The sequence below is a fragment of the Felis catus genome, chromosome B3 (assembly GCF_018350175.1).
Source record: "Felis catus isolate Fca126 chromosome B3, F.catus_Fca126_mat1.0, whole genome shotgun sequence".
Taxonomy (NCBI): domain Eukaryota; kingdom Metazoa; phylum Chordata; class Mammalia; order Carnivora; family Felidae; genus Felis; species Felis catus.
The window spans coordinates 31,919,438-31,935,359 of NC_058373.1; the positions used below are offsets into that span (position 1 = coordinate 31,919,438).

General features: G+C 55.5%; 1 protein-coding gene across 2 annotated transcripts; it reads right to left on the minus strand.

The window, feature by feature from the left end:
• Positions 1-411: 411 nt before the first annotated feature.
• Positions 412-3,667, minus strand: ISLR (immunoglobulin superfamily containing leucine rich repeat). Of its 2 annotated transcripts, none has more exons than XM_006932377.5 (2): positions 3,215-3,667; positions 412-2,409 (listed from the first exon to the last, which is right to left on the minus strand). In XM_006932377.5, the coding sequence occupies exon 2, from the start codon at positions 2,399-2,401 to the stop codon at positions 1,115-1,117; it is 1,287 nt and encodes a 428-aa protein (XP_006932439.1). In that variant the 5' UTR covers positions 2,402-2,409; positions 3,215-3,667; the 3' UTR covers positions 412-1,114. The 2 variants fall into 2 exon arrangements, with proteins under 2 accessions (XP_006932439.1, XP_003987008.1); XM_003986959.4 differs by lacking the exon at positions 3,215-3,667 and adding an exon at positions 2,614-2,822.
• Between the last annotated feature and the right edge of the window lie 12,255 nt (positions 3,668-15,922).

The window sequence follows — 15,922 nt, forward strand, 5'->3', positions numbered from 1 at the left end:
CCAGGAATAGGACCGGGAAGGGGGGGGGGGCACAATCCGGGTGGTTCCGTTCCCTGCCCTCCCCCCCAATGCCTCCTTAGGCCACTGCTGGCATGAAGCACTGTGCAGGGCCATGGACGCAAGGGAAGCCTCTGGGATGCTCATCAGGCCCACACCCCCGTTTGTCCTGTGGGCGCATTTGAGGACAGGGATGATCTGCCCTTCAGCTCAGCTTGAGGCCCGGCGCTGAGCCCACCGGCCCAACCCCTCGTGCTACCTGCTACACAGTCTGTGCGGGCCTCACAGGCCCCGTCACGCGTGGACAAGCAGGCTGGTTGTCCTGACCCTCCGACTCCCTATCCTGTCCCCAACCGGGATGGGGGCGGCGGGGCAGGACCCTAGATTCAGACAAAATGCCAGGCAGACGCAAGGGAGCATCAGAAATGCTGTTTATTTCTCGGCCGCCCCCTGGGACGGCTAGCCTCTTTGGAGGGGCAGGCTACAGATGCATACTTGGAGAGAAAGGCAGGATAGGTGTCCGGGGTGGAGGGGCACAGGGCGGGAGGAGATGAAGGCCATCCCGGATCCTCCGATCCTGTCTGAGATCAGGGCACAGACTCCCGAGCCCCCAGATCATCAGGGAATGCCAGGAGGCAGCGGGAACTCAAGCAGGTCACCAAGAGCCCAAAGCTATGCCAGCCACCGCCCGAGACCCTATTCCCTGTCTGCTTCAGGTCACTTCCCTGCCAAGCCCCCGGCCCCAACCCTGTGCCCCCAGCCTTTGCCAGCTGGTCGGACCCAGTGCCTGCAATTCCATCGGTGGGGCTGCCCCCGGGGGGTTAGGGCATCGCCCCGTTAGCGAGCTGCCCTGATGGGGGAGCACGGGCCACGTGGTTAGCAGCAATCAGCACCGCACACGGTGAGTATGGGATCAAATTCTGGTCTAGTCACTGGCTTTGAGCAAGTTTAGAAGTCGGGGGTGGTGAGGGTTCCAGAAGAGGTGAGAAGGGAGGTAGGAAGATGTGAAGTCCCCCACACCGGCCTTGGGAGTCGCCACCCTCAGACCCAGGTGTTGCTTATTATAAGGGACATCCACAGAGTCAGGGGAGGGCGGGGGGGTGGGGACGGGGGAAGGCTAGAAGGAAGTGAGGAAGAGAAGGAGGAGGCTCTGGCCTAGTAGGAACAGGCCGGGGGGCTGCTTCCCAGGGGCCCCTCCTCCCACTGCTGCAGCCTCGGGGCCCCCCGCGCGGCTGAGGTAGATGATGACGACGTTGTCCTCCGGCCCTGAGGGCTGTACCTCGTTGTCAACCGTGTAGCAGCCCTTACCCTCAGCCGCTTTGCCGTGGAACCTGCGCCCCAGCGCATCCTCCCCGCCCTCGCCCGGTGTGGCCAGTGCCACGTTTACTGAGCTCTCCGCACTGCCTAGCTCGTTGGTGGCCAGGCAGCTGTAGGTGCCCTCCTCCAGCTTGCCGAAGTCTGGGATGAGCAGGCTGCCGTTGGCAAAGGCCTGGAAGCGAGGCCGGCCGGCGGCGGCCAGGGCCCCGGGCAGGGCACGCCCGTCGGCACCCACGTTGGGGCTGGTGATCTCCACGGCGCCACCGGGCGTCTGGATGTGCCAGTGGAGCTGGGGGGCCGGTTGCCCCTCCACGTCGCAGTGGAGGGCCAGCACGAAGCCCGGCCGCAGCTCGGCACCGTCCTGGCTGGGCTGGTAGGTGAGCTGCACCGAGGGCGCCGAGCAAGGCAGCGGCAGCAGGCGGTTCAGCGGCGTGCCCTTGAGCACGTGGGGCGAAGTGCAGGTGATGTTGTCTTGCTCCGGGATGGACACGGCCGTGGTCAGGGCCCACGTCTTGAACCACACGATGCCGCAGGTGCAGTCGAAGGGGTTATCGTTGATCTGCAGGTGGGACAGAGCGGTGAGAGGCGCGAAGGTGCCTTCGGCCAGCGCGTGCAGGCGGTTGTGGTTGAGCTGCAGCGAGCGCAGGGCACGAAGGCTGCGGAAGGCGTCCCGCGGGATGAAGGTCAGCTCGTTGCTGTCCATCTTGAGCAGCTGGAGGGCACTGAGGTTGTGCAGGTCGCTCCAGGCAAAGTCGGAGATGCGGTTGTGGCTGAGGTCCAGGCTCCTGAGTTGGCCCAGAGGGGCGAGGGCGCCGGCGGCCACCACACGGATCTCGTTGTGCGCCAGCCACAGCGACTGCAGCAGGGGCACCTCCCGGAAGGCGCCCTCTGGCAAGCTTGGCAGCCGGTTGGCCGACAGGCTCAGCGTGGTCACGTTGGCGGGGAAGCCGGGTGGCACGGCCTCCAGGTCGCGGTAGGCGCAGTCGGCGATCTGGAAGCCGTACTTCTCGCCGCAGTCGCAGGGCTCAGGACAGGCCCGCGCTAGGCCCAGGAGGACCGCCCAGCAGAGCAAACGCAGCTCCTGCATCCTACCTCCTGCAGAGAGGGACACGCCACCAAGGTGACCCCAAGGGCCCGTGCAAGGCCCTCGTCCCTCTCGGGACCCCAGCCAGACAGAGCTCTTCCCCCTCACAAGGCCCTGCCCCCACAGAATCCGGCTGAGACCCAACACCACCTAGCCCCCCCCCTGCCCATTCTACAGAAGGGGAAACTGAGGCCCAAAGAAGGGCCAGGACTTGCCCGAGGTCACGCAGCCAGAAGGGGCGAAGACGGGACGGAAGAGGACCCCAGCTCCTCCTCCAAGCAGAGAGCTCTCCCTGCCTCGGCCAGCTCCGAGCTGATTTTATGACTTGAAATCCGTTTTCAGCCGCCCCCTCCCCCAGCGCTCCACGGAACCTCCCTCCTGCCCTCCCACATCCTGGCCACAGTCCCTCCCACCGGAGCCCCCCATAGGTATGCTTTGCCCCGGCCCAGACAAGGCCCCTTGTGCAGTGCACACCGCCCCCATCCACCCCATCCGCCCCCCTCCCGCTCCTACAGGCTATGACCACAGCAGACACCAAACCCTTTCTACAGAATCACACCCGTGGCCTGTTCCTTTCAGACTACGCCAGGCAGCTGCCTAAATAAACCCCCGCCAGGACCTCTCAGCTGGCCTGGGGGAGGCCAGTGGTTCAACCCAAATGCTGCTGGGATTTCCGGGGATGCGGTTGCTAGAGGGGCAGACGCCCCCTGGACACATCCAAATAAGGGATTGTCCCAAGCACCCCGAACCAACGGGAAAGTGCCAGGCGGTCGAGCCTCTGTGCCCGGCAGGCCTCCCCCTTTCCCGCTGGCTTACCTTCAAACTACTCTTTCTTAGCCAAGCGGATCCACTTCTAAGATGGAACCAAAGACCAACAAAGGACAGAGTTGGCCCAGGGCAGGCTGCGGGGCCACCGGGCGTGCAGGGAGGATGCGGAGGCTGGAGGAAGGGGCACCCTGGTTCCTGCCCCACCTTCGAACCGCTCGCCCGTGCCCGCCCTTCCCCAGACAGGGTGCCTGGGGCCTCGCTGAGAGCAGGCTGCAGGAAGGGAGCCCAGACAGCCCGGACACTCCCTCCTTCTAGCAAAACAACTGCTTCTCTGCAGCAACAAGGACCCGTGTTTCATAAGTGACACCAGAAACTCGAGGGGGAAGAGATGCCAAAATTTTTTTTCTTTTTTTCCCTCTCTCTCACTCACTTTTAGCAGCTTCAACTTCCTTAAAGACACAGCACTAGCTGGACAGCACCCAATAAAAGATGGGGCTAGGAGGATTTTTATGGAGCGAAGAGTGAGAATTGAGTCTCCCGGAAGGTGGGAAACTTCTAACCTCGCTTCAAACAAGAGGAAAGATGGGGGGGGGGGGTTCTTCTCCAAGCTGGGGCCGTATGAGTGATTGTGTGTGCACATGCGTGCGACATTTCTAGGCGTGGATGAGTGTGTATGTGTGTTTGTGTGGATGTGGGTGTGGGACTGTGTGTGAATGTGTGTGTTTGGGAATGTTTGAGCGTGTGTTCGTGTAGGTGTGAGACTGCGTCGTTTTGTGTCGTCTCTGTGTTTGTCTGGTGTATACAAGCGAGTGTGTGTATTTGGGAGGGGGTGTGTGTGTGTAGAAGTGTGTGTCTTTGTGTCCATGTGTCTGTGTGGGTGATGCTGTGTTTCAATGAAAAGCAGAGAAGGCCCAAGTGTATGGAAACCCCACCAGGCTCCAACACCCCAGCGAGAAGCCAAAATGTTAGTCCTGGTTTTGTAAGAAAACACATCTTCCTCGTCTGTGTCAGGCCTGCCTGCTGGCTCTGAGGCTAGGCTGCTCTAAGCACATGTGGTCCAGGGAGGTCCCCAGGCGCCAAGGCGCCAGACCTGGCTCCCCACTTGCCCGGGAGGGGAGAGATCAGGGAGGCGGGCAGAGGTATGACAAGGCTCCGAACCCCATAGCAGAGAGCCTTGGACACGAATCAGTTGGACTTCAGTTTCCCTGACTGGGATGCTGAGAGACCCAGGCTCACACAGATAGTTCCATCACCCAGGACTGCGCACCCGGCAGGCAGAGGTGAGGCTGAGGGTCTCGCTCCTTCCGGAATATTCTCTGTGTCCTCCCACTCTGCTTGAAATCCCACCACTGGAGCTGCCTGTCTGTGGAGGCTGCACTGCTCTCTGGGCCCCGCTCTCCCAGCACTAACTGTGTGGGAAGGACATATGCCTCCAGGGTGAGGGTATATCTGAGCTTTCCCCCCCAAACAGGAGGGCCCGGAGGAGTCAGAATGGGGAGGAGAAAGAGGCCCCAAACAAGAGAGCCAGAAGAGCAACCAAAAGATGAGAGAACCCCCTCGAAAACACTGTGCACTGGATACTTTTGCCCTCCACAGCACAAGCCTACTCATATCCCCTCAGCCCCCTGCCCCAGCCTTCCTTTTCCTCCTGTCCATGTACCTGGCTGAATTCTGCTCAGCCCTCTCCTGACCCTCCTGGCAGGGCCAAGGACAAACAGGTATCCTCTTTGGATGAAAGCATCCCCGGGGAGCCCTCCATCCCAGCGCGCACGCACCGTGTCGCCATCCCCCTGTCACCAAGCGGGGCTGCAAGCACCGCGTGCCCCCTGCAAAGCCCCTCAGTCTGATACTGAGAATATTCTCGCAGCCCGAGTTCCGACCCACTGCAGGCGAAGCCTTGTCTGGCGGCGTCGTTGCTGTGCTGGGGAATTGGGAGGAAAGTCCTGAATTCGGTAGGCCCACTAGAGGCTGGAAGCACATACATCGGGAGTTCAGGTAACCAGAGGGGCGACTCCGCGACCTCAGTGCCAGTCACAGAGGGTTTCCTGGGGGAGGGGGCGTCGCTGTGCTGCTGTACCCGCCTACACCGCCTCACCCACGCCAGGGGCTGCCTCTGAGGCGCTCTCAGGAGCCCACACTCTCTCCCGGGCTCCCCCTTCCAAAGCACACAGGCCCAGAGTGTGAAGATCCCCCCCCCCCCCCCCCCAGCCCTCAGACCCTCCTGCTGTGGCTGGAACCTGGCATTTCAGGCTTCCATTAAACATCACCTCATCAGAGCAGCTCTTCGGAGACCACCGAAGCTAAAACAGGCTCCCCCCTTAATTGTCCTCATAGACCTCCCTGGCCTTTCTTCGGAGTTCTTACCATCATCTTTCTCGATGACACTTGTTTTCCCTGGAGTTGTCTTCATCTGGGTGCGGGGAAGGGGGGCTTGTTGTTTTGGGTTTTTTAGTGCTTCTCACTAATTCAATTCCCCACTCTCCCCCAGCTGGGTGAATCTCCTTTCAACGTAAATAAACCCATAATGTACTCTATCAATTTTATCTTGGAGAAATCTCTCCCTGAGCCTTCTGACCTGCTCCAATTCGTTTAAGTTTATTTATTTTTGAGAGAGAGAGAGAGAGTGCAAGAGCAAGTGGGGGAGGGGCAGGGAGAGAGGGAGAGAGACAGAATCCCAAGCAGGCTCTGGCGCTCTCAGCACACAGCCTGACACCGGTCTCGAACCCATAAACCGTGAGATCATGACTTGAGCCGAAACCAAGAGTCGGACACTTAACCAACTGAGCCACTTCCAGTTCGGTTTATTTGGACCCCGGCTGTGCTACAGTCACACAGAGATGGCCCACCTCCCTTGCTCAGGGGTCCATTGCTCAGCTCTCTGGGCTTGGGCCTCTTGCTTCCTGGATCCCACATCTTCCCCTTCTCAGTTTACTCTTGCTTTGGCAGAACCCGCCCTCCAGTACCTTCTGGAAAAGGTTCATAGGAGAGGTGTTGTGGGACCTGCCTGTCTGAAGACTCTTTGTCAGTCTGAGTGATAGTCTAGCTGGGTAGAGAACTCCAGATGGAGATGTCTTCCCCAGAACTTTACAGGGGCCCTCCCTTGAAAGCCGCTGCTCTGTTGTTGCTTATAGGGCTGGTGTAGGGGGGGCTCCACCACTGTGTTGGCATCAGTTGTGTGTGTGCCGCCTGGGATTTGTCTTTCTGGAAGCTTGGAGGTGATGATTCACTACGCTGCGCCTTGCTGAGGGCCTGCCCTTCCAAATCAGAAATTCATGTTCTTCAGCCCTGGAAAAGTTTTTGATTTACCCCTTTATGATTTCCTGACCTCCATTTTCTCTGTTCTCTCCTTCTGGAACCCTAATCAACCAGATGTTGTGCTTCGTGGAGGAACCCCTAACGTCCTCATCTTTCCCCTCCTTCGTCTCACTTCTGTATCTTCCCGTCGCTGTCTCTAGGAAGTCTCGTCTATGTTACCATTCTGCCCTTCTAATGGAGTGTTTGATTTGTAAGCTTTACATTTCAAAGATTCCTTTTAATTTGCTGACTGTTCTCTTTAATATATGTCGTACCCAGTTCTTGTTTCATGGATACTATAAGTTATTTCTGTGAAGATGATGATACCTGTCTCTCTTTTCTGTTTAGGCTTCCTTCTGTCTGCACTGCCTGTCTCCTTGTTTGCTTGCTTGTTTGGACTCTGTCTTTCCTATTCGCGGTTTCCTCAGGTAATTCACTCAGCAGAAATGTATTCCTATATGTTTAATGTGAGATCCCTCCCCTAGAGAGGAAGTGCACTGAAGGCAGACATCTCATCTCCCCAGTTGCTGTTAATTTCTGGCACAGAAAAGATGTTCAATAAATATTCCTTGACTCGACGAACGGGCCAACTGGGTGGTCATCAAATGCCAGAGATGAAAATACCATAGAGGCCACCTCCTCTACCTCCTCATTTTACAGATAGGCACTCAGGGTCCAGACGGGGACAGGGACGTGCCCAAGGTTACATGGGGCCTTTGGATAGGACATCTGAGGAACATTTCACACAACGTGGGAGAGCCGCACTCTTGTCAGGTGGTTGAGTACGTTACTAGCCTTCCTGAAGGAGGGGAGCCCTTGCACCCCCGTTCCCCATCCTCGAAGGCCTTGATGACAGCTGAACACTAGTCGGCCCTCAGAACCTCACTGTGGAGGAGCCATCGGGGGCTGAGGGCAGAAAAAGTAACAGGCTCGCCTATCTGGGCAGAACTGACTCTACCCGCGTTGGTCACTGACGACTCTTGCCCACTGTCCAGATCCCACCCCTGCCTGAGGGTGCAGCCGTGCCCCGTCTCCTCCAGAAAGGATGAGAAGACAAAGGCTACCATGGCCAAGTGGGCCCCAACCCAAACCCATCTGAGTCTCCAAGGTACTTGACCACCCCTGTATACCTGAGGGAGGGTCGCACACAACCCCCAGCGATTCACATACCTCCAAGGATGGGGGCTTATTACCTCCTAGGCAGCCCCCTCTAATCTCTTCGTAGCTATCGTAGGCTGAAAATTCCTCCCCAACAGCCCATCCCACAAGAGATAATGGGATCAGGCGGGAGGCGAGCCTGAGGTTGGCTCTCCTACCTCCTCGTAGCCCAGGAGCTCCCTGTGGGCAGCCTGGGCCACCATCTTCCCAGTCCTGGCCTCCTCTGAGCTGGGCTCAGTCCCCAGGACTGGAGAGCCCTTCTCAGGCCCTCAAACCCCTCCACCATCCCTTGATCCTCAAGAGCCCCACCGCAGTGGAAGGAAGAATTGCGCAGTGGGGAGGGGGAGAACAGGGGCCAGGTTTGGGAGCCCTTCCTGCCTACCCCAGCCTTGGCTCCTGTGGGCCTCAGTAGTTCATCATAGAATGACCAACTGTTCCGGTTTGCTGAGGACCGAGGGGGTGTTCCAAGATGCCAGACTTTTGGTGCTAAAATCCTGACAGTCCCAGGCATGCTGGTCACCGGGGCAGGGGACGTGCCCGCTTCTTCCCACAGAGGTTTTCCTTCCTGCTCCCTGTTCTGCACCCCCTGCCCTTGGCAGAGGCCAGAATTTCTCTTCCCTTTCCTCCGCACCCCCTCCCACGGAGCTGCTACCCCTCCCCAGCTGTGGCTGCTCAGCTTGTGACTCCTGCACCCCAAAGGGGCCTCACTCCCGCTGACCAGGGGGCTGCTGGCGCGGCCACGTCAGCTTTTCCTGTAAGGCCAAAAAAGATCCCAGAGAGAGAGAGAAAGAAAGAAAATAGAGTGAAAGGGACAGAGCGCGGCAGAGAAAGGACTGGGGAGGAACTGAGACAGACACAGGAGTGAGAGAAAGCAGGTGCTCACTGACAGCCAGGGCTGGATCCGAGGTAGAGACAGGATTCAAGATCCAGAAAGAGCGACGGAGAAAGAGGGTCCGATGAGCCCTGAAGCGGGCTCCCTGAGGGAGGAGACAGTGGGGGTGTCTCAGTCCCACCCTGCCTTCCCTCCACGGCTCATCGGGATCATTGGGAGGAAGCTCAGCAGCTCATGGGGGGGCCGGTTGAAGTTTCCCGGGGGTTTCCTGGGAGGGAGAGGCCAGCCTGGGCCCTTGAGAAGGTGCGGTTACGGAAGGAACGTTGTGCAGGCGCGTGTGCGTGCGCCTGCGGAGGACTGAGATCCGCCCACACCATCAGATTATGGGATTTGAGACAGTCCCTCCCTTTCCTGGGTCTCAGTGCCTCTGTCTTGCGTGGGAGATGGAGGAAAGGGCTTAAGGTCCTTCAGCCCTGCCGTTCTAATGAACGTCTGCATTTACGTCTACGTGAGGAGTCTGCACGTATGCGTTGTGTTCGTGCGCAGTCAGTTCCGCTGTGTGCGCGTGAGCCGTGCTGGGTCTGCGTATGTGATGGTGGGTGCGTGCACACGTGTGGGCCCGTGCGGCCGTGTGTTCATAAGCTCACTGCGTGCCCCTGAGGCTGTGCGTGCGGCGGCAGGGCGGGCCCCATCTTTTCCCTCCCAAATCAGCTGCAGCCAAGAGGCCCAGCCCGGGCAGAGGTGGCCTGGCCCCGGGCTGATCTACAGCGGGTGCCTCCCTCCCATGCCTCCCCACCCACCCCCCCCGCCCGCCCGCCCGCCCGCTCTCCACCTTCCTCTCCACACACCCTTCCCATCACTCAGACGTGAGGGTCTCAATCCCTCCCACCTTGGAAACCAGGTGCCTCTGACTCTACCTCCGGCCCCATCTCCAGCCGAGCTCGGCTCACTGAATCCGGTCCACACTTCAGCTGCTCCCATCTCGGGGTCACCCCTGTTGCTCTTTTCTCAAACTGGAGTCTGTCCCCCTTGGATTTGCGGGGCCCGCTCCCTCTTGTCTTTGGACACTTTGTTCAAATGCCTGCTCCCTGGAAGGGCCTTCCCAGCCCAGCCTAGGTAAAAAGGATTTGTGGGGCGCCTGGGGTGGCTCAGTCCGTTAAGCGTCCGACTTCGGCTCAGGTCATGATCTCACAGTTCGTGGGTTCGAGCCCGGCGTCCGGCTCTGTGCTGACAGCTCAGAGCCCGGAGCCTGCTTCGGATTCTGTGTCTCCCTCTCTCTGCGCCTCCCCTGTTCACGCTCTGTCTCTGTCTCAAGAATAAGTAAACATTAAAACAAAATTTTTTAAATAAAAATAAAAAGGCTTTGCCCCTCTCAGTGTCCACACACAGTTTAGTTGTCCCTCTTCCCAAGACCCACCCCTGCCATCTGTGAGTGTATGTCTCATCCATTTCATCCATCTTTCCAATCCGAACGTGAGCTCCACACGGGTGGGCACTTGGCTCTGAGCAGGTGCTCAGTAAATCCTTGTTGAACGAATGGATGAAAAAGTGGCCTCTGGGTTTCCACCGGGAAGCCTCTGCCTCCGGCCCTCCTAGCTGCCCAGGGACTCACAGCCCCTCCCTTCTACGTGGCTATGCCCTCCCTCTCAGCGGCCCCTCACCAGCCAGGATTTCTGATTCCTTCCCTGGCACCAACCTTGCTGCCCTCTCCTGAACTTCCCCTTAGTCTGCAGGGCCATTTTTAGCAGCAGCACTAACCGGGGCATATTTCATGGGAATTATTTTTGTTCTTCCCCCAGGCCGATCCCACCGTTTCCAGGAATCCAGGCCCTGGCCACAACCCAGGGCGTGTAGCAGATTCCAGTTTTCCATCCCAGCCCCTCCCAAAGGCGAGAGGTAGGATCGGGAGTGTTAGGAATGAGGGTGTTTGAATTAAGGTTCTTTCTAGACTGGGACCAGAGCTACAGGGTCAGGATCCCAGTCCCCGTGTTAGCTGTGGGGCATGGGCCAAGGGCCCATGTTAGCTGGAAAGACCAGGACTAGATGTGGTGCAAGTGTAGCGGGTGGGGGCGAGGGTAGTGTAACCCGTCAGTGAAGCCGGGTCTGAGGTGTGAATGGGAGGGTGACAATCACCCCTGTGGCCACGGCGTGGAAATGACGCGGTGGGCAGAGGGCTAGAGAGGGAGGCGGGGTGGAGAGAGAGAGGAGCAGGCAGAGACCAACACATGAAGAGAACGGGGATCCGAGAGGCCGGGGACGGCCAGGAGCAGGGCTGAGCATTTCGCTGATGGCAGAGTCATGTGGTCCCTGCTTTTCATCCACTGGTCAGGCTGTGGCGCGGTTTCCACGCAACCCCGCTGCGTGCCACCAACCGGAAAGGACCAGCCCTCAGGTCCCCGAGCTTCTCTCAGTCCTGAGGGGCTTGTTCAGCCATGGCTGCTGACCACGGGGAAGGCAGGAGACAGGCCGTGCGGACCTCGGCCCGAGGCCCCCTCTCAGGGGACACAAGAAGAGGAGACGGGCGGCCAGTCTGCCTGGGGAGGTGACTTCGGCTGCAGAGGCCTCTGGGAGAGCAGTCCGGGCCGGACAGAAAGCTGCACAGACCATGAGGGTTCCAGAAGTTCCTAGAAGGGAGGTGAGAGAGAGGTGGGGTCAGGAAGACTTGAGAGAGGGGTTGGAAACTTGACTAATTTTCAAAACAAAGTAAAGAATGCAAAAGTTAACACAGGAAATCAAATTCCCCCTCTGTCCCTCCCCCCCACCCCTCGCCCCCTGCGCCGTCCACTCCCCAGGGGCAACAGTTTGGGATGGTTTCTGTTTTTAGTACCGCTGCGGTTACACACATCAGGCCTGCCCAGAACATTTGCAGAGCCTGGGGTAAAGGACATTTGGAGGCACACATCCCATACGTCCAAATATTTAAAAGTTATAAATCCTACAAACTGTGTAATATGTTTCATTCTCCTATCTTGACAAATGTGCTTCATAACCACTTGAAGGCCAAGTTCAAATTTAGAGTTCTTGGACTCCTCAGAGGCCCCTGCCAGAAACAGACAGGCAGCCCCCAGTCCCCAGTCCCCCACCCACAGCTGTCCTATTTCTCTCCCCACCCCACCCCACCCCATTCTGTCCCGCACCGCGCGGGGGGCCTGTAAGTAGGGAGACACCCCAAGCTCTGTCCACATCCCCAACCTCCCTCAAACTGACTCAGACCCAGGGGAGCACACATCTTGGTACAGTCCTCCCTCGGGAGGAGTGGTCAGGGTAAAAGGTTTTCAGAGGTCCTGGAAGCAGGCTCAGGCCATTTCATTTAGGCAGAGAATTCCAGGGTCCCAGATCCTCAAAGCTTGCTCCAGAGTAAGGATATAGGCTCTAAGTAGAAAGGTCCCCTTGGAAAAGCATGGTCAGGGTAGGATTTCCAGATGAAATACAGGACACACGTTAAATTTGAATTTCAGAGAAAGAACCATACATTTTAGTATATCTCAACTATTACATGGGGCATATTCATGCTAAAAACAAATACACAAAACAAACAACAACAAACCCTTATTCATTGTTTATCTGAAATTCTACTAAATCTGGCAACTCTAGGTCAAAGGGAAGGTCAGAGCAGAGCCCCCTAAACTCGGGGCTCCGAGGGGCGCCTGGGTGGCTCGGTCGGTTAAGCATCCGACTTTGGCTCAGGTCATGATCTCACGGTCCGTGAGTTTGAGCCCCGCGTCGGGCTCTGTGCTGACAGCTCAGAGCCTGGAGCCCGTTTTAGATTCTGTGTCACCCTCTCTCTCTGCCCCTCCCCTGTTCATGCTCTGACTCTCTCTGTCTCAAAAATAAAAAAAAAGTTACAAAAAAAAAATTTAAACTCGGGGCTCCGGGAAGGGACCGCCCCCCCTTAACCTGGAGTAAAGTGATTTGACCTGAATAAGTCTCAATTATATGCATAGACTACCATGTCTTAGTGGAAACTTTATTTTTTTAAAAAAAATTTTTTTTCAACGTTTTTTATTTATTTTGGGGACAGAGAGAGAGCATGAACGGGGGAGGGGCAGAGAGAGAGGGAGACACAGAATCGGAAACAGGCTCCAGGCTCCGAGCCATCAGCCCAGAGCCCGACGCGGGGCTCGAACCCACGGACCGCGAGATCGTGACCTGGCTGAAGTCGGACGCTCACCCGACTGCGCCACCCAGGCGCCCCTGGAAACTTTAGACAGTATCTACTCACCCTTGCTGTGGGTTGAATTGCATTCCCTTCAAAAAAATATGCTGAAGTCCTAAAGCCCACTACCTCAGAATGTGACCTTATTCGGAAAAAGGGTCTTTAGAGAGGAATTAGTTTCTGTTAAGTCACCCAGATTTTGGTACTTTGCTATGGCACACCCAGGAAACTAATATACCCTTCTACAAAATAAGATTTTAGCTCACTTAACGTGTTTCTATTCTTCCCTCCCTTCCTCCTTCTGGTTTTTGGTAGTTAAAACGTTCTCGGTTCTTCTATTGGTTACATTTGTGCTTTAAATGCCCCTTACTTACTGATCCCTAGAGTGGAGATGCTATCTAATGACTTCCCACTCACTGTATAACATGAGACATGTACCCTTCCCATCTTTCCTCTCCCCCAACTCTTCTACCTCTCAGCCTGTCTGTAAATCTTGCCTTTATATTTTAAAAGATGATAATGTTGGGGCACCGGGGTGGCTCAGTCAGTTAAGTGTCCGACTTGGGCTCAGGTCATGATCTCACAGCTCGTGAGTTCCAGCCCCGCGTCGGGCTCTCTGCTGTCAGCACAGAGTCCGCTTCACATCCTCTCTCTCCCTCTCTCTCTGCCCTTCCCCTGCTCTCTCTCTCTCTCTCTCTCTCTCTCTCTCTCTCTCTTCCTCAGAAATAAACCAGCATTAACAAAATTCTTCAGAAGATGATAATGTTTAAGTACTGTTTTGAAGTCATGGTTATGACAGTTGCATTTTGTCCATATATAGATTTTAAAAGTAAAAAAAAAAAAGCAATAAACCAATATTACATTCTCCTGCCTGTATGAGTATGGAGCCAACGAGTATGTACCTAAGAATTACATTTCCTGTTTTTCTGATCCAATGTCACAATGCCCAGGCTACTTGGAAGGGTGACTAAGAACACGTCAAGGTCAAATGTATTCAATTTTCTCACGCTCCATCGAAGCCTTGCTCAAAGGCATGTCATGTTTCTTTTGCAGGCATGGCTTTTTGCACAGCTTTGTATTTTCTTGGAGTTTCTAATTGCTTTCTTTATTATTGTTGTCAAAAGAATAATATTCCCTCACCAAATACTAAAAATGACCCAGCTTTGTACACATCTTCTTATACTGACGTCGTCTGGTGTTTATAGCCCCTACTTTCCTTAATTGCTTGCAGTGTTGATGTTTGAGCATCTTCTGTTCATTTGTGCTTTTCGAGCAGCTGAAAGCCTTTGGAAATCCCAAAGACTTCTCAGTTACGGGACCCAGAACGAGGCTGGGCTTGCCAGGGCATCTCATCAAAGAGCCCATTTGAAGCATCATGCTCCTTCCTCCCTAGCACACGATCATAATATTCCTACGATCAGTGCTGGGGAACTTCTACTCCAAGGAGGCCCATGGCTTTGGAGAAGTTTTGAGGGGCCCCTTCCTGACAGAACTCCAACCAACATTTGTCTTTTCTGGTCCCCCCCTCTGGCGGTTCCCGGCTCAGTGACTGCCCTCAGGGAGCGCCTAATCAGGACCACATTCTGTTGGTTTCTTTGTCTTCCTCCTTCATGAGGCTCCCACATAAGAGTTGCCCATGCTGGAGAACGAGAGAACGAGAGTTCTCCTTCACTGACTGGTCTCCCTGTTCTTCCCATCATGCACTGGGCCTTTTATCTCATCTCTCTCCCAAGGAGGAAGGCTGGGCAGCGGGTAGGAAGGGGGTAGAGGGGAGTAGTGGGGAGCAGCTTGATTGACCAGCTTCAGGGGTACAGAAGCTATTGGGCTGGGTGAGGGGACCCCAAATGCCAGGGTGAGGACACTTTTCTCAAAGGTATCAGCAGCCACACACGAAGCCCTATTTCTTCCAGGTGATGTTTTTAGGAAAGTATCCCCCAGTGTTTTGGCTGAGAGGGGATTAAGGGAAAAAAATTAATTATCCCTATTTTTAGCCTCTTTTTCTTTCTTACTAGAGGCAGAAATTACCCAAAATATTATCTGCCATTCTTTGAATATCTGTGCCAGACCCTTTATACACTCCCATCTCCTTCCAACCACATAAAAGGTAGATATTTTTATCACCCATTCTGGAGGATGGAACACTGAGGCTCAGGTTAAGGAATCTGTCAGTGTCCCCTTGGTTAGGAGACGAGGGGACTGGAGTTCAAACCTATGTCTGATTGTCAAGTCTTAGTTCTTCCATTCCATTGAGGGGCCTCACAGGCTGCATAGGATGTGGCGTCAGCAGAAAAAAGGCAGGACAGAAGACATCAAGGTGGAGTCTGACCAAAATCCCAAGCCCTGCAGAGGGCCAGTAAGAGCTGGGATGTAGGAAGCGAGCAGGGCCAGACTGCCTACTGGCTTTTCTCCTGTGGGCACTGGGGAGCCAGTGCAGATGCGAGGAGGAGTGGGGTAGACAGCTGTGAGAGGTATGAGGAAGTGACCAGATGGGCCACAAATTGGGTCTAGGGTGAGCAGAGGGGGCTTTCCCGGCTGGCGGAAAGTAGTCACTGCCCCATGGTCACGTCCACCAACGGGCAACGCTTGCAGTGTAGCAACACTCCTTCATTCATTCGGCTCTCTTGGGCTCTGGTCACAAAGCAGGCAGCGAGCCAGGTTCTGGGGACAGAGCAGGGGACAAGATTGACAGCAGACGATCATGGAGCTCACATGGATGCCACCCTCTGAGAATGAACTTTTGAGCAAGCGTCTCCCCTCCCCTCTTCCATTCCTTCTTTCCTCTTGAGAACTTTCAGGGCTCTGGTGTGAGCTTCCAGAGGAGGGGAGAGTCTGGGTGATCCCCCTACCCCTACACTAGCTCAGCCAGAAACAGATTCTTTACCCAGAATATGCTCAGTGTCACACATTCCCAGGACCCTCGCCACACCTGTTCCACTCTCCGGTTTCACCGGAGGAATTTTCCTTCTTTCTGTTTTCTTTTTGTCTCAGTTCCATTTGAGACAGTTGTGAATGTCCATCAAGATAGCTGCTGTGAAATTTGTAAATAACAAAATATCACTAAGCATCTGCTAGAATGGCCGAAAAAGGGGGAAAAAAAATGGACTCCAATTATCAAATGCTATCTAGGACGTAGAGTAACGCACGCATTGCTGGTGGGGGAATGCAAAATGGCACCGCAACCTGGGGAAACAATTTGGGAGTTTCTCATGATGTGAAACATACATTTATCATACAGCATATCAATTCCACGCCCAGGTAGTTACTCAAGAAAAATAAAAACATACGTTCATACAAATTCCTACATGCACATAATCGC